Raw genomic sequence first — 22,935 nt, forward strand, 5'->3', positions numbered from 1 at the left:
TCTTGAAACTTTGGAAAGCATTTCACTGCTGCCACGTCACAGTTCTGAGCAGAGTGTGTCAACGTGTTACCATCCCTCGGGAAGATAACCTCTAAAACCTATGAGAATAGACCATGAGCCCAGCTATCCTCCTTGGAGACTCAGATATACCCTAGCCCGTGTCAACTCTCCTGTCCAGCTCCCCTTTACTCCAAAGAAGCCTACACCTCGCTGGTTGAGGTTCCAGCACAATATGTGTCCATGGATCAGACTACAACTACCTGAGCCTCAGTTTCCTTCCCCACATCTACATTATAGGATTACGTGAGTTAATGTGCACAAAGTGCTATCAGTGGCTCATAATAAATATTCTACCTGTGGTAGCCGCTCCTGTTATTTTTATTATCTCAATTTACCCTAAGAAAATCATCAGAAATATGTTCAGAAATTTTGCACAAAGTCACCTTGACAGTGTTTATCATGACAAAAAAAATTGGAATTACAGTAGCAAGCTAATCACAAGATTACTTAAATAGATTATGGTGCCTCCATATGAAGGGACGGAATGCAACGGCTAAAAGTTATACAAGGAAAGACTACACAGGGGCAAGGAAAAATGTTTACAACATATTGTCAGTACTTCACAGACTGCCCCAAAATGCCCCTAAGAATAGCAGGGGAGACGGAACTCACATTCCCAGAGAGTCTGCGTGGGTAGTGATTTATTTTCTCCTGAATTTGCTGGGGGAAGAAAATGCAAATTTGGTATCTAATCCATAATATGTCTATGTTTGTTTGTTTGTTTCCAAGAAATAATTCCAAATACTTTCCACTGAGTAGCAGTGGCCCTCCAGGAAGAAGCTTCATGTTTATTTATCTTCTGGCTTCCTGGAGTACCCCCAGGGATACAACATCTATCCCAATTATTTACTAAAAAAAAAAGTAAATTACAAAGCATATGTAGTTGGTAATCCTATTTTAGTATACATAGATAGGCAGATAAAACAGGCACTAAAAAAGGAAAAAGATCGCCCATCAAAATGGCTCCGGTACTTATCTTTGGGGGAATGGAGATTACAGGTACTTTTGCTTTCTCTTTTTATCTATCTGTATTTTCTACTTTTTTATAAGGAAAAAAAAAACTGGCTTATGTGGAAATTGAATCGACCTTAGGGTCAGGATCCTCCAGGCAACTGGGCTAAAAGCCCCCAGGCAGGGGACACTCAGTCCTGTGCAAATTGCCATGGGCCCTATAATCAGCACAGCTGGTATGAGGGCAGCACAGCTAGAGGTACTAAGTCTGGACTGAATCCCCCACCAGATGGGTGACAGCCTCACTGAGCCTCAGTTTCCCTCAGGTGGTTGTAAGTTCTGATTTAAAGTGGGCAACGCAGTAGGCAGTTAAATATTACCTCTCTATCAAACCTGTTGACCAAAAGAACACAGTGCATCGCCCAACAGCTTATGTTACTGGCAGTTCCCACTGACGTTTCCAGACAGGCAGTTAAGGCAGGCATCCTCCGCTTTCAGTCGACCTACGCACTCCCTTCCTAAGGTGCTCTCCAGGATTTGGTCCTTCCTGGTCCCGTGCTGCAGGACGGTATTCAGCAATATATGGGGGCACTGATGATGCATACCTGGGGACTTGCATACTGGCTTTTTGCACTCCCTGGAAACAGAATCCACCTTCACCCCCCCACCCCAACCTGCACCTCCCACCACTGCCAGTCTATAACAGCGACTTTCAGTTTTTTTGGCAATGATTCAACTTATGATAAGACATTCAGGTCATATGCAATTCATTACACATGTGTGCCCAGGTGTGTGTGTGTGTGTGTGTGTGTGTGTGTGTGTCTACTTACCCTTCCTACATGCAAGACTCTAATATTTCTTATTCAATCATTTTTTAATGCTGGTCGTAACTCACTAATTCAATTTTATTACCCAAGGTTTTAAACACACTGCCCTACAGCATTTAAGTCTATGGTTTGGTTTTTTCAAGCTTCATTTTAAAAGTACATTTTCTGGAACATATTAGTTGGAACCATATAAAATCAATGATATTCAAAGGACTAAAGGCAATCATTTCATACGGTTCAAGCTAATGACTATGTATGAGCCAAATTAGAGGATTCACTTGCCCAATTCACCTCTCATAAGCGAATTCTAAACCTCGGTTAATTTTTAAACTGGGCTGCACTATAAATGCACATTATTATCATGCAAAAGACAAATGACACCTGAATTGGGCAAGTCACTTACAGTCACTCTGAGCCACACCTGTTAAACGGGAAAAACAATGACAAATTCACAGGGATGCCGCGAGGACTGAATGAGCTTATGTATGTGAAAGAGCCTTGCAAACCAGGCAGTGAAAAAAATATATATATATTTTTTTAATAGTATATTATGCCAGTGTACCTGCAAAATAAGATGGCAAAACATCTGTTGACATGACATCTGCTGAGGGTTTGTTTTATGCTAACCACTTGTTATGCAGATCTATTTAATCCTCCACAACAACCTTATGAGGTAGGTGTTCTTGTTGTTCCCATTTTACAGATGAGGACAAGTGAGGCTCTGAGCATTAAGAGAGTTGGTGACACAGCTAGAAGGTGGAGGAGTCACATCTGTCTCACCCCAATGCCCGTGCACCAAGGACTGGGCAGCAATCTCCCTCCAAACCCAGAACAATCTCCCAGCAGGCCTCCATCTTCTGGCCTGGGAAACAGGACCGCCAGCATGGTCCACTCTCAGTGGGGGAGGAAGAACTTCCATGATACAGCAACACAAAAATGCAGTGGCCTCTCAGCTTCTCACCATGTGGAGTCACCTTGCTGCTGTGGAAATAGGTGGCACAGTCAGCGCAGACTTGCCCAGCCTCCCATTGCCCACAATTAGAGCCAAGGATTAAGTCTTTAAACTTTCAGTTGGAGGCTTAAAAATAACTCCTCTTGGCCCCACAGAAAATTACCCAGAGATAGGAGGTGGTCACAGCCAGAGCTGGTCAGGTCACAAGATAAAGAGAAATGCTCAACTCAACCCAAAGAGGACACACTTTTTAAAGGACGTCAATACCCACATGCTCCTTCAGGGCTAGGACCATACTGGCTACACAACCTATATTATTTCAATTGCACACACTTGGTTTAAAAAAAGACGTAATTTAAATCGTGCTATCAGAAAACTCTATACCGATCTACTATCTAGCCCACATTACACATTTTAATACATACGTGTGTATATATATATATATATATACACACACATACATACATACATACATACAGGTGGTCCCCGACATATGACGTATTCAAGTTACAACGAACCAAACTTACGACCTTTTTTTGTCTTCGTACATCTTATCATTAGTGTTATGTACTACACACAGTGTTGCAGTTCGTAATCTGCAGATGTTATCATTCTCAGATGTTCACTTGCTATGATTTATAAAGACACTGATAATAAAAGGCAGTAAAAATGAAAACCAAAAAAAAAAAATGAGGTACTCCCCTATGTCAGAACCAACTTCCGACTGAACTGTCAGAACGGAACCCTGTTGTAAGTCGGGGATTATCTGTATATATCTACACATACATACGGACACACACACAATCCATGGTGGGCAATTTAAGAGATTTTGTAGCAGTTTAGATGATTCATAACTATGAATGCTAAGCACATAATTATAGCCTTTTGCCCTAACTTTAAGATCTAACTCTCGAGTAAATGGAATACACTCTGTAAAATGTTGTGCTTGTATTTCTACATCCATTAACAAAGGACTTCAACGCAATGTGATCTCTCTCACTTGACCTATCCAGCTACCCTCTGTGAGAGGTATTACGGTTATGAGCACTTCGGAGATGTGAACACCAAGGATCAGGAAGGTTAAGGCACCTACCCAAGGTCACACAACTAGCAGGTGGTGGAGCCATGACTCCCACCAAGCAGTCTGGCTCCAGGTTTAAGGCTCTCTGTGCAAGTCTCTACCTACACACCACCCAAGGGTCTAATTTATCTCTGAGCTTCTAAGGAATAAGAGCTGCATCTAAAATAGTTGGAAAAAATATATTTGTAACACAAATAAGAGTCAAAGGACTAATTTTCTTAGTTTCCAAAGAGCTTGTACAAATCGATAACGAAAACATCTTTTTTTATTATTATTATTGAATGGACAAAGGAAACAAACTTGGAGTTAACCCCCAAAAAAAGAAAAAACACAAATGGCCCAAATTTAGGAAAAGATGCTCAACTCACTCAAGAGGATACAATTTTTCACCTCTCGGAGTGCCAGAAACTTAAAAATGTAACAATCCTCAATTTAGAGGGCAGGGAGAAACAGGCCCTCTGAAAATCTGCGGGTGTGTGCACAAATCGAAGCATCATTTCTGGGGGACAACTTTTAACAGTAGCTATCAAAATGTCAATGCGTGTACCCTCTAAACCAGCAATCCCATGACTAGTAATTTACCCTATGGATATTCTTGCGAAGGTTCCACGAAACAGGCACCAAAAGCATCCTCTGTAGCAGATTTATGACAGCAAATAAATTATGGTCAATTCACATACCGGAATACCAGAGAGTTATTTAAAAGAGTCAGAGCTATAGGTACAGAGAGGAAACAATCTCCAAGGTAACTGAGAAAATGAAAAAGCTGTAGAGAGCAATATGTATATTACCCGTTGCCGTCCAGTCACTTCCAACTGCCAGCGACCCTACAGGACATAGTGGAACTGCCCCATAGGGTTTCCTAGGTTGTAACATTGGAAGCTGACTATCACATCTTTCTCCCAAAGAGCAGCTGGTAGGTTCGAACCGCTGACCTTTTGGTTAGCAGCTAAGTACTTAACCACTGTACCACCAGGGCTCCTATGTGTATATGACAGTCCTTTCAATGTAACGTTTAAAAAGATGTCATTGTACATTACATAGAAATTTTCTTTTTTTTCCTGGAAGGACACTGATTGAATCCCACAGTGGTTACCTTTGAAGAGAAGGACTGATACTTTTCACCTGATACTTTCTTGATACTTCTCTAACCTTATACACAGCTTTAAAACCCAGATTTTTTTAACCTGGGCTTCATAGACTATTTCAAAGAGTCTCTGAAATTGGATACAAAATTGTATATATGTGTATTTCCTTTGGGGAGAGGACCCTTTCCTTTCACAAATACACTGTAAGGGTCTTATACCTCCAAGAAAGATTAGACCCACTATGTTATGGACTCCATAGTAGGGCCAATTTTTAATATTCGCTCATTTATTTACTCAGCAGCCATGAAATAACAGTGGGCCGGGTCCTGGCACAGGCCCCCAGAAAAACACCACCCGGTTCCTGCCCTGGAGAAGTAGATCGTTTCTGGCATAATAACGACATTGTTTGCTTGAGCCTCCGAAATGGCAACAGGGTACAGCTTCCCTCTAACAGGAAGAAGGAAAAGTGGAACTGAAAATTATTTGCATGTTTAAAATTAGCCCTTCTGTGGGAGCTGACACCACTTTAGCTTTCAAAATGCCCCCCATCTGCTGGCACATTACCACCACCCCTCACCCCAGTATTTACATGGCATGGAAATTCTGAGACAATAGGATGGCTACAGCTATCGCTAATAAGGAAGTAATAAATTTCCTACAGCTCCTGTCCTCTGAGGGGTCACCAGAAAAGTCTCTGAAAAGCCATATGAGGTGGTGACAAAATTGCTGTGGACTTCTTTGGTCTGAGAGACCTGCCACTTCCAGGGTTCTCCACTGAGGGACTTTCTCTGGTCCTCTCATTGCCACTCCCCTTTGGCTAATCCAGAGCCAGCCCTTTCTCTGAAGGAGCACAAGGACTGTCACACTGCTACCCTATATCACAACTGTGATGGTTATCTGGGATGATCCATGTAACGTCTCTCCCTCCACTGGCCTGTATGATCCATGAAGCCAGGCTGCTTGCGTGTTCACCACCAAAGCCTCTCTCTGCTCAGTGCCCACCCTACATCCCCTGTAAGCCACCAGCTCCCATCTTGTCAACTCCAACTCATGGCGATCCCATGTGTGTCAGAGTGGAACTATGCCACAGGGTTTTCAGTGGCTGATTTTTCAGAAGTAGATCGTCAGACCTTTTTTGTTCCAAGGAGCCTCTGGGTGGACTCAATCCTCTAACCTTTTGGTTAACAGCTGAGCACATTAATGGTTGGTATCACCCAGGGCTCTATGCCCTGTACTCAGTTCCCAAATTAAGCAATTTACCACCTTTGCAATTTTTGGTAACAACATCACATTAATATAATGATTTACTCGATTTGTTCTATAGATCAATTTTTTATTAACTCTAACCATTTATTTACCATGACACTACATTCATACTCAGCCTCATTCAACATATGAACCATGGGCTTGGTACACAACTTAGAGTTTTTTTGATGAATATACCCTAAAATAAATAACTCTTCACTTAAAAAAAAAAAAAAAATTTTGTGACTCCAACTAAGTTTATCTGGCATGTCCCCAGGATTATTCTGTACCACTCTTTAGGGGTACGCTACCATGGAAAACACTCCATGTATAACTGAAACACCACTTCTTCGCCCCCAAATAACAGCAGCAGCCACAGCTAGCAATTGACTTGTACTTCATATTGGACATAGCAGTTCCTCTTCTATCTTAGTTGATCCTCCCAACCATCCAGTGAAGCAGGAAGTATTGGTTACATTTTCCAGATAAAGAAATGAGGAGTCACAGAGGTTAAGTGACTTGCCCAAGTTTATGCAGCTAATAAATGAAAGCATCTTTCCACTGCAGACCTCATTCTCTCTCCGAATACGGCAGGCTTGCCTTATAAACTCCGCCTCGCAAAGAACCATGAGCAGGAAAGAGGATACCTGGGTTGTCCATACTAGTAGATCCTGCAGGGTTTTGGATGCCAAACCAAGACCCATTGCCCTCTAGTCCATTCGGACTCATAGCAACCCTACAGGACAGAGCAGAACTGCCCTATAGGGTTTCCCATCTTCCTTCCACAAAGCAGCTGGTGGGTTCCAACCGTCAGCCTTTCTGTTAGCAGCCAAGTGCTGGACCACTGTACCACCAGGGCTCCTTGTTTAGGATGCAGAGAACCCAAAATGACTCTCTGCTCTATTGGGGTTCAAGCTCCACAAGTCAGTCCCTTGCCACAAAAATCCACAGCCTCATCTCTTACTTGCATGCTGTGAAAACACTCCATAGAAAATACTTCTTACAACACAGTGGTCTGGGTCAATGGAGGCATCAGGCCTGCTGGCCACATGCTAGTTATGAATCTTTGGGAGTTCAGGGCCTCCGTTTTCTCTATGCTAAAATTGCAATATGAACAGCACCTACCTTTCAGTATTTCTGAAATGATCAGATTAGATAATGCATTAAAGCCCTTGACACAGTGCCTGCCACATATAATGTCACCTATTAATTATAATATTATCCACACCATTATGTTAGAAGGGAAATACACAGAAAAGTGCCTCTTACCCTGCCATTTGGTCACTTAAAATAATTCCCTTGGCCAAGAAGTGGATGAACTAAGAAGTAATTACTGAGGATGCGCTGCGGGAACCCAGGGCTACAGTCATTCAGCAACTTGGCCTCGGCCTCAACCCCAGGCAAAAATTACTTTTAGGAGCTAAATAACCTCTTAGCTGACCGAAATTGCTCACTCTCGGGAGCCAGCGTTCTCCCTGCTTAGGAAAAGCTTAGGTATTCCGTGGTTATCTTTATCCTGGGGCTGAACTTGAAGCTCGCTTAAAGTCACAGTCTAACCATAAACCAATTTGCTCTGCTTTCTTAAACTGCCTGCAAACAAAATATGATCAGTTGGTTTTTTCATTGTTGCTCTGCAGCAAAATAAAAGCCCTTAAAGGCACCTGCATAAGAATTTAACACACAGTTTAAAAAGGAGTCAAAATATTTTTGTGCTCTGGATAAAGCAGGTAGGTAACCAGGTTTAAGGGTTAGCTATGATAAATAATAAACACAAACAGCTATTATTCACTAGGAAAGAAGAAAACAAAGAAAAGGCACATCTGAAACACCAGCAAGGCCAACAAAACAGGTATCAGTCATCAGCTCTCCTTCGTTTTTCATTTGAAAGAAGCTCACTGTCAAGCTGATTTCTTAAAGGAATCTGTCAAGGCAACATTTCTTAAGGGAGGCAGGAGAAAAATGCTTTGTCACATTGCCTAAAACACACACACAAACCAACACTAGTATGCAAAATGCTACAAGAATGGGTGAAATCAGACACCACTACCAGCAAGCCAGCAAGTCATGTTGGAATCATCTCTGAAGGTCCTTCCTGTAGTAGAGAAGAATGAGATGCCAGGTTCAAAAACTGCTTTTCTGGGCCTACCAAGCACTGAGGCTTCCAGGATCTCAGCTTTCCAGCATCCACACTCGTCCTCATTAATGCCCAAGCAGAGCTGAGTCTTTTCCATGACTTGCCCATTTTTCTTAACCTGCTACGTTTGATTCCATTTTCACACACACACACACAATTCAAGTCTTACAAAGCCAATCAAGTGCTAGGCAGGTAGTCAGATACCTTAGGCCAAGTTTCCTAAGCCCACAAACTTCAAGAATATCTCAACTAGGATTCAATTTTAGGAAACTCAATTTACAGCTACAGCTCTGGGAAACACACAGTGAGGTAGCGCTATGTCCATGGTTAGAAGTAAGAGCAAAACGAAAACATGAGGTTTTCAAATACTGTAGCATCATGAAAATACCAGACATAGCCAGAAGACCCAGGTTCCGGTGCCAGCTCCTCTCTATTTCATGAGACAACCTCAGCCTGATCACTGTCTTCTCTGGACCGCAGTACCTTCATTTAAAGAAATGAGAGGTTTCAACTACCTTGAACGGTGAACTCAACAATGCTCTGATTCCCTGAAATAGCCAATTATCAAACAGAAGTACCAAACGTGAATTTGGAAGATGATTTTTCAGAAAGCCTTTTAGATTTCCTATTTTATAATATATCCAAAACTGAGAAATTTAAGAGACTCTTCTTGAGTTTCTAAAAAACAAACTCTAGAGGAAGGAACTATCTGAATATGGGACAAGTACAGAGTGGCAACATGTTAATGTAATACAAGGAAGGGTTAGGCAAGAAATAAATTTACCCAAGAAACTTTTTGCTGATTCAAAGCACACCAAGCAATCACCATGTCTGAGGGGAAAAAAGAAGAAGAAGAAAAAAATATATATATACACACATATACATATGCATATACAGAAGCTCTGCTGGTACAGTGGTTAAGAGTTTGCCTGCTAACCAAAACGTCAGCAGTTCAAATCCACCAGGCACTCCTTGGAAACCCCATGGGGCAGTTCTAGTCTGTTCTATAGGGTCACTGCATCAGAATCCACTCAACGGCAACAGGAACAGGTACATATATGCATATATACATACACACACACACACAAAATGAAAAATAAAGCTGAAATATTTCATTAATATAAACACTGGTATAAAAAAAATCTTCAACTGAGGCAATTTTCTCTCTTTTTTTTTAATCTCGCAGGCTAACCCGTTGCTGTCAAGTCGATTCCAACTCATAGCAAACCTACAGGACTGAGAAGAACTGCCACATAGAGTTTCCAAGGAGTAGCTGGTGGATTCATACTGCCGACCTTTTTGGTGAGAAGCTAAGCTCTTAACCACTGTGATGCCAGAATTTCCTCACAGGGACAGGGAGAAGACAGCCCATAACAGTTACCTTAATGATAATCCCATCTGGATATCCTTTCATATTTACAAAGTTCTTTCAGACATTTCACAGCGGAATCTCCTCAGACAACCCTATCAGACCAGTGGTATTACACCCATTCTACAGATGCTGTTAACCGAGGCTGGCAGGAGACTGAAAAGCAAGTCCAACCGTGATGCCTAGCCCTGGAGCTGACACTTCCTCCAGTATTCTCCACAGAAGATCCACTACCTTCCAGGCCCTCATGAGAGCACCTCAAAGCCTGCTAGGAAAACTAAGGAGACACAGGCCACCCAGAGTGACCCTTTGAGGGTTACCACAGTCCCCAGGCCCCAGCGCCCTTCTGGCCCTGCCTGCTAGGCTGCATTGCTCCCTCCATCGCTGATGTTTTTGTTCCCAGACAATCCTGTATTTGTGCTTGAAAAGTTTTCCCTGAAACCAGGTTCCATCCTCAGCCAGTAACTCACTTCCTGGGTTTCAAACATCATCTCCTTAGAGCTGGTATCTATAAAACAACGAGATTTTCATCAGCAAAATGGGCAACAGGGACATCAGGAGGCCAGTTTGCCTGAGGTATGAAACCCTCACAGGCTCCCCGAAGTCTGGGAGAACAAACCAGCTTGCTCAGCCCCTATGGCATCCGCAGGGCGCTGCCATTCTTTCACTTCTCTCCCTCAGTTCCCTATCTGTGAAATGGGAACACCCCCCACGCCCAGCTGTCCTGCCTCACCACCACCCCCATGGGAATGCCGTGAAGGGGAAACGATGCTTTCAGAAAGATTGTTCGCCAAAAAGCCACGCACAGCATTATCAGAAAAGTCAAGCTAGAAAACAGAGGGGTGGGGAGACAGTTGGTGCCCCCAAAGCACGAAGTAACCACCCAGGGAAGGAAGCCCTACGGCGCGCCCGGCAAGAATGAACGCCTGCTAGTGGCCATCTCTTCCCGGGCTGGGAACTTTCCCCAGAAGCAACGTCTTCCTCCCGGAGGCCCCGCTCCTCTCCCGGCGCCCCCGGGCCGCCGCCGCCGCCGCCGCCCTTCGGCCCGGCCCCTCGGGCCCTGCAGGCCGGGTCGGAGGTCTGCGGCGGCCGGGCCTGGCCGGCCCCGCTTCGCGTCCCTAGCCCTGGACAAACACGCCCCCTCCGGCCGCCTCTGGCGGGCGCGCCGGGCCCGCGCCGGCCAGATGTGACCGGCTCCGGGAAGGGCCGGGCCACGGGCGGCCTGGAGGGGGCCGGGTTGGTGGCGCGCTAGCCCGCGCGGGGGTTTCCTCGGGGAGGCGACAGGCACCCCGCGACCCCGCGTTCCGCCGCCCCCCTACTGGAACTGGGCAGCAGGCAAAGGCGCTCGGTCGCCGGCGTGCAAGGCCGGCCAGGGTCCCCGCGAGCCCCAGCCAGGAGAGGGACGCCGAGGACCCGGGTCCCTCGCTACCGCCCCCTCCCCCGAGCCGGAGGGGCTCCCCGGGCAGGTGCAGGGACGCCAGCCCGCCCTCCCACCCCCGGCCCCGCAGCTCACCTGGCCCAGGCGCAGCAGCAGCAGCAGCGGCGGCAGCGCCCAGCGCAGCCCGGGCGAGCGCCGAGGGGGCCGCGCCGCCCGCGCCGCCGGCTTCATGCCCCGCGCGCCCTGCAACGTGCCCGGGCCGCGCGAGTCGGGCCCCGTGGTCGTCGCTGCGTCCAGCCGCCGCCTCCGCCTCCTCCTCCCCCAGCCCGTGCGCCTCGTCCCCGCTCCGCCCGCCCCGGGCTTCCCCGGGGACATGGCAGCGGCGGCGGCAGCGGCCACACGGCGGAGCGCGGCGCGGCAGCGGCGGCGGGGGGGCCGAGTCCCCGGGCGCTCAGGGGCTTCGCGGGGCGGAGCGAGCGGCGCCCACCTTCCGCGCGCGGCGGCTCGAGCCCGGCTCCCGCGGCCCCGGCTGCTCCAGCTGCCTCCTCGGCGCGTCATGCGGCTTAGGCTGCAGGGAGCCGCGGCCAGCGCTCGGCCCCCTCCCTCCCCCTCTGAATATTCATCGCTTCCTCCGCCCGGCGGCCTGGCCGAGCGGAGCCCGCGGCCCCTCGCCGCCCGCCCCCGCCCAGCGGGCCAGCGGCTCCCCTCGGCGGGCGGGCGGAGGAAGCGTCCCCGCCGCCCTGCCCGGCCCCTTCGCCTAGCCCTCCCACATTCCTGGGATTTGGGACCCGGGACGCGGCTCCTCTGCTCTTGGGGCACGAGCCCGCACCCCTGTAGGCGCCCCGAGCCTCGGCCCCGCTCCACGGCCCCCAGTTTGGGTCACCAGATGGTGACCGAGACCCCTGCCGAGGGCACAACTGGGCCCCCGTCCAGACGGCAAGCCGGCCAAGGGGTTCTCGACCTGGCCTGTGGGTGGGCTTGTGGGTGCGTGATCCCCGAAGTTGGAGGCAGCATGCTGTGTGTTGTGTCCTTCCTAGCCCTGTGCCCAGGCAAGGGAGGCAGTGACCGGCACTGGAGCAGGTCCAGTGATGTCAGGACCCCAGCTCTGGCATATGGGAAACCTGGCTCTGCTGGTAGTACTAGCTGTTTGGCCTTGGGAGGGGCATTTCAGCTCCCTGAGCCTTCCTTCCTTCATCTGTGAAATGAAGATAATACTAGTACCTGTCTAGAAGGACTTAGCTGAGGATTAAAAGAGATAATGGGTGTAAAGCCTGCCACATAGTGCACCTCAATAACCGTTAGCGATTGGGAGAGCATGCATCACGTTATCAAAGGGATCCATGGCCTAAAAGGGGTTAATGATTACTGGGAGAGATCGCTACCATGCCCTCGCACAAAGGAAGGAACTGAAGGTCTGGGAGGCCAAGTGACTTGCCCAAGGAGAAGGAATGAGAAAAAGAGCCAAACCAAGGAGTGGTGAGGAGGGAGAGGTTAATTCCAACCAGAGGGAGAGGTGACATCGGAGCTGGGCTGTGAAAGATGGGTTAGATTTCACCAGGCAGAGGAGAGCAGCATCTCAGGAAGTGGGAGCCACTTGCCAAACGCTAGAAGGTGAATGCTTCAGGCTGGGCCTTCTTGATAGGAAATTTGGGACCTTATATTTGGGGGACCTCTTTCAAGTGTTAAAAAAGCAAAGATGTCACTTTGAGGACTAGGGCTAAGGTACACCTGACCCAAGCCATGGTATTTTCAGTTGCCTCATACGCGTGTGAAAGCTGGACAATAAGTAAGGAAGACCAAAGAAGAATTGCCTTTGAATTGTGGTGTTGGCGAAGAATATTGAATATACCATGGACTGTCAAAAGAACGAACAAATCTGTCTTGAAAGAAGTACAACCAGAATGCTCCTTAGAAGCAAGGATGGTGAAACTACGTCTTACATACTTTGCATATGTTATCAGGAGGGATCAGTCCCTGGAGAAGGACATCATATTTGGTAAAGTAGAAGGTCAGCATAAAAGAGGAAGACCCTCAACGAGATGGATTGTTATAGGGGCTACAACAGTGGGCTCAAGCATAACAACAATTGTGAGGATGGTGCAGGACCAGGCAGTGTTTCTTATGTACATAGGATCTGATGTACATAGGATCACTATTAGTCAGAAGTGACTCAAGGACACCTAACAACAACAAAACATATTTGGGGGAGACTTTGAAGGCCAGAACAAGGAGTTTGGGCAGGACATTATGTACAAACCAAAACTCCAATTGTGGAGTCAATTCCGACCACGTGTTCAGAGTAGAAGTACGCTCCATAGGGTTTTCAAGGTCGAGAACTTTCAAAAGCAAATTGCCAGGCCTTTCTTCTGAAGCATCGAGCATTGGTGGGTGGGTTCAAACCGCCAACATTTAGGCTAACAGTCAAGCGCTTAATGTTTATACCACTCAGGGGTCCACCTGCATTCTTCGTGCACTAGTGTGGAAACCACCAGATGTCCAATACTGCCTCCAGGCATCCCTTTGGGCAACAGGTTCCCAATCTACAAGATGGGAACTATATCTTTATTTAAAATGTCTTCAGGGCTCCCACCCCACTGCACACACAGACAAGCAAAGAAGGTAAGGGGACCTCACCTACTGACTTACATACCTTGCCACCCTACACACTCTGCTGCTCCCAGCCTTCCCCCTCCATCTCAGGGCACAGACAGGTAGTTTGAAAGATGTTGCTGTCCATGATGCCTGGTGAGAAGACATGGGTGGCTTGCCTCAGGTGCTCCCAGATCTGTGGGGTGTCCCAGGTCCTCGCAGACTCAGCTGATCCTAGAGGCCCACCCAGGCCTCTGCAGCTTCGTGGTTTTGGTCTGCAAACGACTCTGTGAACTCCTGCGTGCCTGTCGGTTTTCTCCTGGATGAAACACGTGCCCGCACAAAGTGGTGGTTGGAACCAACTTTCCCCGCTGCACAGTGATGAAACAGAATAAACAGTCTTTTCAGTAAAGGGAGTTAAAACCTGAATAAACTACCTGTGAAGTCATAAACAATCACACTGGATTAATGAACTATATGAGGAATGAAGTTAATCCCAAGTAGGTGTGGTGTAAACTCCCTGAGGGCAAGGGTTGGGCCTGCCTCATCTTATTGCCCTGTAACACCTCACTCAGTGCCTTCCTCAGAGCAGGAACTCAAATATCTGTGCAGATGCATGGCTGTGTAGGAGCCCTGGTGGTGCAATGGTTAAGCTCTCAGCTGCTAACCAAGCAGTTTGAACCCACCAGCCACTCTGTCAGAGAAAGATGTGGCAGTTTGCTTCCATAAAGATTACACGCTTGGAAATCCTATGAGGCAGTTCTACTCTATCCTGTAGGGTCAATGTAGGTCAGAACCAACTCAACGGCAGTGGGTTTGGTTTGAGTTTGATATGGCTGTGTAAGTGCACCCGGAGCACCATGAGTAAATGTTCATTTTTCCACAAGCATAAATTAGGAGAGGAGCATTCACTTCACAAAAGGAATAGGGACTAGATCCCAGTGTGTAGGTCTCTTCCCTAGATGTCACTGCCCCAGAACTTCTTCCCAGATGACCCAGCCAGAGTTGGATGTACTCTGCCCACTCCGCCATGTGCCCAGGGCTCCCTTTGCTCAACCTTATCAACAGTGTTGTAATTGCCTGTTTACTTGTCCATCTTCCTAATGGAAGCCCCTTGAAAATGGGGCCTGCACCCTGTTTATCGTTGTATCCGTAGCACGTAACAGGCACTCAAATGATACTTATTTAATTAAATTGAATGCATTCCTTTGAACAGCAAACTAGGGTATTAGATTTATGCCTATTCTCTCTCTCTCTTTCTATCTCTCTCTCTCTCTCTCTCACACACACACACACACACACACACACCAAATTCCATTCGTAAGCAGCTTTTTAGGAATGCATCTACCATGCAAAGCTCAGGACACATTCTCCTTAATAATGCCCAATGATGTTTGACCTTTTCATCATGTCCACCTTCAAGCCAAGGCTAAAGCTTCACTGAATACGGAGCCAGATCCATAAAGGACCAAAGGGCCATACCAAGAGTTCAGAGTGGAGGGCTCCTGGGTTCTTTCCAAATTGCCTGATAGGAATCACTGGGGCTTATTATAAAACAGATTCTCATGCTTGCCTTAGACTGTAGACGGTGCAGCCTGGGAACCTGTGTTTTAAGAAGCACATCAGGTAATTCTTGCTGGATTCAGAAGCACTGTTTATCCTGTGACTGGCCTGATCATGCCCCTAATAATGATAAGTTCCATTTATCAAGTGTTTACTAATTGGAGCACTGGTGGCCCAGTGGTTAAGCATTCAGCTGGTAATCAAGAGGTCAGCAATTCAAATCCACCAGCTGCTTCTTGGAAACCATACGGGGCAGTTCTTCCCTGTCCTATAGGATCGCTAAGAGTCAGAATCGACTTGACGGCAATGGGTTTGGTTTGGTATTGTCAGGCACTAGTCTAGGTACTTCATATCCATTCTTTCTATTCCTGACAAGCACCTTGTAGAATAGGTAAAAAAAAAAAAAAAAAAAAAGAATAGGTATCATTGTGAATATTTTACAGTCACTGAATTGTAATGCGATGATTGTTGAAATGGTAAATGTTTTATTACCTGTGCATTTACTACAATTAAAAAGTCTTAGAACAAAAAAAAATTTTTTTTAATTTTTTACAAACAAGGAAACTGAGTCTCGGAGAGGCTAAATTACTTACACAAGGTCACACAGCTTTACAGAGGCAAAAACAGGATCTAAACCCATATCTATCTTGCCGCTATGCCATGCTGCTCCTCTCCCTTGATATCGTGGGTGTTGTTGTTGTTAGGTGCCCTTGAGTTGATTTCAACTCAGAGTGATCCCATGTAAGAGAGTAGAGCTGCTCCATAGGTTTTTCTAGGCCATAATGTTTACCGGAGCAGATCGCCAAGTCTTTCTCCTACAGAGCCACTGGGTGGGTTTGAACTGCAAACCTTTCCTTTAGCAGCTGAGCGTTTAACCATTACACCACCAGGGCTCATTCCTTTCCATATTGTAGATAAGTTAACATAAAGTGCTAAAAGCAGTGCCTCTATGTGTTGGCTGTTACAATTACATTTCTTATCACTCTCTTAGACCTCAGTTTCCCCAATTTTTAAAGTGGAAAGAGACAGAGGGCACAAGACTTTCTATCTCATCCTCAAGAATGGGGATCAGGCAAGGCAACCATGTCTAAAGACACGTCCACCATCCCACCAGGAGGCAGGCCTGCTGGGCACCAGCCTGGAACCAGGTCACCAGCCCTGCAGGAGTTCCATTCAGCCTGGCAACCCTCAGTTTATTTTAAAAGGCACCATGAACAAACCATTCTCCAAAGCCCTCCTAACCGGAATGGAATGTTTCTTGGGAGTTTGATTAGCTAATGTTGCAGGCATGGCTGCCCTGAGACCTTCGTGCCTCACAGCCTTGAATTGAATCAGAATAGAGAGGAAGACTTTCGAAAGTTCTTTAAAAAAAAAAAAAAAGGAGCAGTTCATCCCTATAATAGTAACAAGACGTTTCCTGTGCACTAATGACGGTGCTGTGGTTAGAACTCCATGTTTGCCCCCAGACCTCGGTTCCTCTCTAAGCTGTGCCTTAATCACCTGCCCAGGCACTGTGCTCTGGAGCACCTTGGCAATGCCTTTTCTGTTTCTGACTTTAGGCATTTGCAACATTAAGCATTTTCCTAATTATTTTCTCTCTCATATGTGTGTGTGTGCATGTTGAGATAGAAGGCAATGTTTGACTTCTAAAGAGACAGTTGCATGTGACAGATTTTCAGTGAAGAAAAGAAAGCCTGTAGTAGCCATCTCAGGGTCTGGGGAGAACAGAAAAGGAGCCGGTGCTGTCAGGGGACCCCACCCTTTCCCCAAGAAGAGGCACCTGTAATGATGACCCCACTGGCTTCTGTGCTTCCATTGCACCTCCAGCACTTTTAGGTCCTGAGTCAAGCCCTCACTGAGCCCAGGTCTTAGGGTACCTGCGACACGGGGGAGGGCGCGGTGGAAGATGTAACAAGGAGACTCGGGGCCTAGGGTACAAGCAGCTTTTGTCCAGGACTTGAGAATAGCCCTCTGCACAAAAATTAAAAAAAAAATTTTTTTGTTCTAAGACTTTTTAATTGTAGTAAATGCACAGGTAATAAAACATTTACCATTTCAACAATCATCGCATTACAATTCAGTGACTGTAAAATATTCACAATGATACCTATTCTTTTTTTTTTTTTACCTATTCTACAAGGTGCTTGTCAGGAATAGAAAGAATGGATATGAAGTACCTAGACTAGTGCCTGAGCAGGCAGGCAGGGGGTAGGAGGCAGTGAAGGCTGCAGCAGAAACATCACCTCAAACAAAGAAAGGGCTGAAAAGTTTAAAGACGAGAAGAGGGAGCGTGAGACCTAGAGTCCCAGGGCTTCTGGGCAGCGAGTGCTTCCAGGCTTGTTAAAAATAAATTAGTTTTTTTCAGGTTTGAAAAGAAATGTTCTTTTTTTTCTCTGGTTGAAAAAGATTTTTTTCTTCATCATATTGTGCTGAATTTTAGAACACGTGGGTCCCTGCAGTTAGGGTAAGAAATCAACTTAACAATTGTGTCGTGAGGAATCTCACCGGCAGGGAATGAAGTACCCTGCAATCTAAAGAAGCAGATGATAGATAGATAGATAGATGATAGATAGATAGATAGATAGATAGATAGATAGATAGATAGATAGATAGATAGATAGATAGATAGATAGATAGATAGATAGATAGGTAGGTAGGTAGAGAGATACACAGATGCAGAGATACAGAGATAGATGATAGATAGATAGGTAGGTAAGTGGGTAGGTGGGTGGGTGGGTGGTTGGATGGATGGATGGATGGATGGATGGATGGATATAGATATAGATATAGATATAGATATAGATATAGATATAGATATAGATATAGATATAGATATAGATATAGATATAGATATAGATATAGATATAGATATAGATATAGATATAGATATAGATATAGATATAGATATAGATATAGATATAGATATAGATATAGATATAGATATAGATATAGATATGGTACCCACTGCCTTTGAGTCAATTCTGACTCATACTGATCCTATAGGACAGAGTAGAACTGCCCCATAGGGTTTCCAAGGCAGTAATCTTTATGGAAGCAGATGGCCACATCCTTCTCCCACAGAGCAGCTGGTGGGCTTGAACCACTGACTTTTGGTTGGCAGCCGAGGGCTTAACCATTATGCCACCAGGATTCCTCATATATGTGGTAATACATTTAAATTACGTATGTAAATGATGAAGGAGCACTGGTGGTGCATTGGTTAAAGTGCTGGATGGCTAACCAAAAGGTTGATGGCTCACCAGCCACTCTCTGGAAAAACCCTATTAGGCAGTTCTTCTCCGTCCTTTATGGTCGCTGTGCGTTGGGTTCGACTCAGCAGCAACGGCTTTTTTTGTTTGTTTGTTTACATAAATGATGATGGAGTCCTAGTGACACAGTGGTTAAAATGCTGGACTGCCAACTGAAAGTTTGGTAGTTCAAAAGCACCTGGAGTTCCTCAGTAGAGAGATGTGGCAGTTTGCTTCTATAGAGATTTACAGCCTTGGAAATGCTATAGTGTCACTAGGAATCAGAATTGACTCAAAGGCAGTGAATTTAGTTTGGGTTTATATAAATGATGAGAAGCCTTGGTGGTGCAGCGGTTAAGCGCTTGGCTGCTAACCAAAAGGTCACCAGTTTGAACCCACCAGTCGCTCCCTGGAAGAAAGATGTGGCAGTCTGCTTCCATAAATATTACAGACTTAGAAACCCTACAGGGCTGTTCTTTTCTGTCCTATAGGGTTGTTAGGAGTCAGAATCGACTCAGAGGCAACAGGTTTTATGTAAACGATATTCACACTTGGGTGCATGTATATTTGATAGAGCTTTGCTTATAGCAATATTGTGTGGTAGGTATAAGCATGGACTCTGGTGTCAGCTTCCTGGGTTCAAATCTTGGTTCTGCCACTTATTAGCTTTGTGGCCATTGACAAGTTACTTAACTTCTCTGTGCCTCAATAGACTCATCTATAAATGAGGATACTCATGATGGTAATTTCTATTGCATAGGTATGTTGATGATGATAATATCTGCCTCGGGAGTGTGTTATAAGCAATGAACTAGTAAAAACATTTCAAACACTGTTTGGGATATAGTAAATACTATGTAAGTGTTTGCTGTTATTAAAATATCTTTTGGCACATGTGAGGTAGGGTGATGGGTTAGGAAGAGTAGGTGTTTTGGAGCAGATGGTTTTAGGTTCAAATCCTATGTACTTGCTGCACACTTTTGGCCTCCATTTCCTCACATAAAGAATGGGATGATAATTTCTTGACCTTAAATTGTGGGGATGATGAAAGGAAATGACGCACGAGATGTACCTGGCATATACTCCAGGAGACCCAAGTGGTAAAGGCACAGTAATTGATTGAAAGAAAAGATTGGGAGTCAGAGCTCTACAACTTCATTAGCCAATTGTCAAAGCACAGGAAAGTCACTCCTCTCTGAACTTGGCTTCTTCTTTTGTAAAATGGGGATTAGATTAGTGTATCATTCAGAGTAGGCTAGGTTATACTACAGAAAGAAACAGCCCACCGAAATCTCAATGACTTAAAACAACAAACATGTATGTCTTGTTCTCACAATATGTCCACCATGACGCAGTCCCCTGGTCAGCTGGGGGCTGTGCCCCATGAATTCCTCACTCCAAGACCAATCTGCTGGAGCAGCCACTATCTGAAACATTACCAGTTGCTGTGGCAAAGGAAAAGAGAACTTTGGAAGGTCTTGCGGTAGCAATGAAATGCTCTGTCTTAGAAGTGACGTTCAACTCTTCTGCTCTCAGCTCCTTAGCCAGAGCTGGTCAGGTGGCCCCACCCAACTACAAGGGGGCCGGGAAGTACAATCCTACCATGTGTCCAGAAAGCAGAGCTAGAAAAGTCAGGTGAACAGCACTAATGACCACCACGACTGGAAAGTCTCTAAAGTCTTGCTATGGAAAGTGTGATCCCCAGACCAGCATTTCAGACATCACCTGGGAGCTTGTTAGAAAAGCAGAACTCCTGGTCCCACCCTCAGGCCTACTGAATCAGAATCTGTGTATTAACAAAACCTCATTAGATTCGTAGACACATTAAAGTTTGAGAAGCACTAGAATAGTCTATTGGGTGGCCGGGTAACGACCTGGTAAATGGCCTGGCTCTCAGCCTGTATCAGCGGAGCTGGTTAACATGCTTATTCCCGGGCCCCCCAGGGACTCACAATTGGAAGCCAGGGTAGATCTCAGGAATCTGCACTAAGAAGTACACAGGTGATTCAGATGAAGGTAGCATCCTCCAATCATACTTTGAGAAAATACCCTGAAGTTTGTTCTGAGTCTGTGGGCCATATATAAATATATACATAAATGTGTATATATATATATTGTATGAAGCAGAAATAATTAGAAAAGGCTTCAACTGCCGTGTCACCCATGGTGGACAGGTTTCAGTGAAGCTTCCAGACTAAGAGACTAGGAAGAAAAGCCTGGTGATCTACCTCTGAAAATTATCCAATGAGAACCTTATGGATCACAACAGGACCTTGTCTAACTCGCTTGCTTTGGATACGTCATCAGGAGGGATCAATTGCTAGAGGAGCACATCGTGTATGCTGAAGCAGAAGGTCAAGGAGAGCCAGGGTGGCCCTGGGTGAGAGGGACTGGCACAATAGCCACAATGATGGACTCAAATATGCCGGCAATTGTGAGGAAGATGCAGGACCAGGCAACATTTCGTTCTGTTATACACAAGGTCATCATGAGTCGGAGTCAATATGACAGCCATCTCTATATTTACCACGTATAAGCAGAATACCTTAAAGAGTTTTTTTTTACTTGCTTGGAAACTATAATTCAAGATAGGGAGACATAAAATCCTAAGAAATAATACCTACTGCCATTTTGGCAGCTAACTATGAATTAGGATCTATTCAAGCTATTTTATACAATTTATCTCATTTAATTCTCACCACAAAGGAGACTTGGTGGTGCAGTGGCTAAGTGTCCAGCTGCTAACCAAAAGGTCAGTGGTTTGAATCCACCAGCCTCTCTGTGGGAGAAAGATGTAGCAGTCTGCTTCCATAAAGATCACAGCCTTGGAAGCCCTGTGGGGCAGTTCCATTCTGTCCCACAGGACCACTACGAGTTGGAACTGACTCGACAGCAATGGGTTTGGGTTAATCCTCACCACAACCCTATGACACAGGCACTGTCATGACCCCCACTTTGTGGATAAGAAAATTAAAGCACACTGAGTTTTAAGTAACTTGCTGAAAGATACAGAAGGCAGAAGCATGAGGCAGCCGCTGATTTCTCTGAAGCCAAAAGTTCTATCAACCACTAGCCAGCCAATCCGCTTCCCAAGACAAGCATCTCTAGCCTAAGGATGTTGCTCTGCAGAAGTTCTTCTCTACCCTGAGCAGTCTCCCACATGGTCCTTTAACATGCAGCCTGTTGTCAAGGGCAGCATTACACAGACGTTCCTGAATTCCCTGCATGCACACAGTAAGTGAACGATTTCAAGACAAGGACATACAGACAAATTCCTCACCCCTCTCGATTTTGCTTCATCTGCTGCTGTCATTTCCCTCTGTTGTTGACATTTTCATTGGGCGTTTTTTTGTCTAGCCTTGCATCCCCTCTACTGAAAGATGCCGTTGTTACTCTCAGGGTTTACTATTCTGAAGACAGTAAAAAGAACACATGAAAAAGAACCTTGGAGACCGTCCAGTCTAAACTGCTCATTTCATAAATGAAGAAGTCGATGAAGAAATTGAGCATTAGAGAGGTAGAGGGACTTGCTGGTGGTATCGCAAACTAAAAACCAAACCAAATGTAAATATGCTTGATTTAACCAAGCCTTGAAGTTTGCAGTTACCAAAGACAAACAGAGCATGAGGCATTTTGTCATGTGTCTCTGGGCCCTGGGATAGCAAACTGGGCTGGGCTGATCTGGGTCCTGGTTCTGACTTGACCATTGTTCTAAGCAGAGAGGGTAGATGAGGCTTACAGCAGGTGTCCCCAGGGCCTTAGCTTTCTGGCAAAGCTAGGCTTGCCTCACTCTGGCTCCCACTGACAACCTGGAGGCTCCTAACCATCCAGAAACATGGCAGACTTTTTTCTATATCTAAATACAAAAACAAAATCAGTGATATGTCTGGAGCAAGAATTCACATACCAGAACCATAAACCTAAACAGGACATAGCAGCCAGGGACAAGATCCTAACTCCCTAAATCAACCTGGCATTGTTATCTGGTAGAATCCCTGGCTCCTGGCCTCCTGCCCCAGTGGCACCAACCAGAGGTAGGTATGCTTGCCTGGACCACACCCAGATGTTGGGCAGCCAATTCAATCTGCAACTGTCAGAGCTGGAAAAGAGTTTAGAGGTCATGCATTCAAACCCTGTATTTTACAGATGAATAAACTAAGGCCCAAAAAAGGATAATGACTTGTCTAAGGCCGTGGAGAAACATACCACACACAACCATAAACCATTTTAAAGTTTACAACATTCTTTCACATATCACCAGGGGTGGTTAGGGAGGATTACCCGTAAGCAAGGTAAGCATGGGCTTACTTGTGCTAACTTACTAATCTGTAGTGAACAATTTCCATTTTGTTTTTTGCTTTTTTTTTTTTTACCAAAGATGTGGTGAAACTCATGTGGAATTGTTCACTACAGATTAGTAAGTAAACACAAGTAAGCCCATTCTTACCTT

The 22,935-nt window shown here is 45.6% G+C and overlaps 1 protein-coding gene and 2 long non-coding RNA genes across 7 annotated transcripts in view; 1 reads left to right on the forward strand and 2 right to left on the reverse strand.

The window, feature by feature from the left end:
* The window catches only part of LOC135231687 (uncharacterized), a 39,162-nt gene extending 33,194 nt beyond the window's left edge, over nt 1–5,968 (reverse strand). The window contains exon 1 of the long non-coding RNA XR_010322434.1: nt 1–5,968. This exon is cut by the window's left edge and continues 22,493 nt beyond it. This is a non-coding gene — a long non-coding RNA (uncharacterized LOC135231687).
* The window catches only part of PTPRJ (protein tyrosine phosphatase receptor type J), a 197,836-nt gene extending 186,177 nt beyond the window's left edge, over nt 1–11,659 (reverse strand). For 4 of the 5 annotated variants that reach the window (XM_064288123.1, XM_064288124.1, XM_064288119.1 and 1 more), the window contains exon 1: nt 11,221–11,560. In XM_064288123.1, the coding sequence (XP_064144193.1) occupies nt 11,221–11,460 (240 nt within the window). In that variant the 5' untranslated portion in view covers nt 11,461–11,560. The other variant, XM_064288125.1, reaches the window with a different exon arrangement.
* Nucleotides 6,065–9,632, forward strand: LOC135231688 (uncharacterized). The gene is made up of 2 exons (XR_010322435.1): nt 6,065–9,388; nt 9,525–9,632. It is a non-coding gene; the product is annotated as an uncharacterized LOC135231688 (long non-coding RNA).
* Nucleotides 11,660–22,935: the final 11,276 nt, after the last annotated feature.

Source organism: Loxodonta africana, chromosome 7 (assembly GCF_030014295.1).
Source record: "Loxodonta africana isolate mLoxAfr1 chromosome 7, mLoxAfr1.hap2, whole genome shotgun sequence".
NCBI lineage: Eukaryota > Metazoa > Chordata > Mammalia > Proboscidea > Elephantidae > Loxodonta > Loxodonta africana.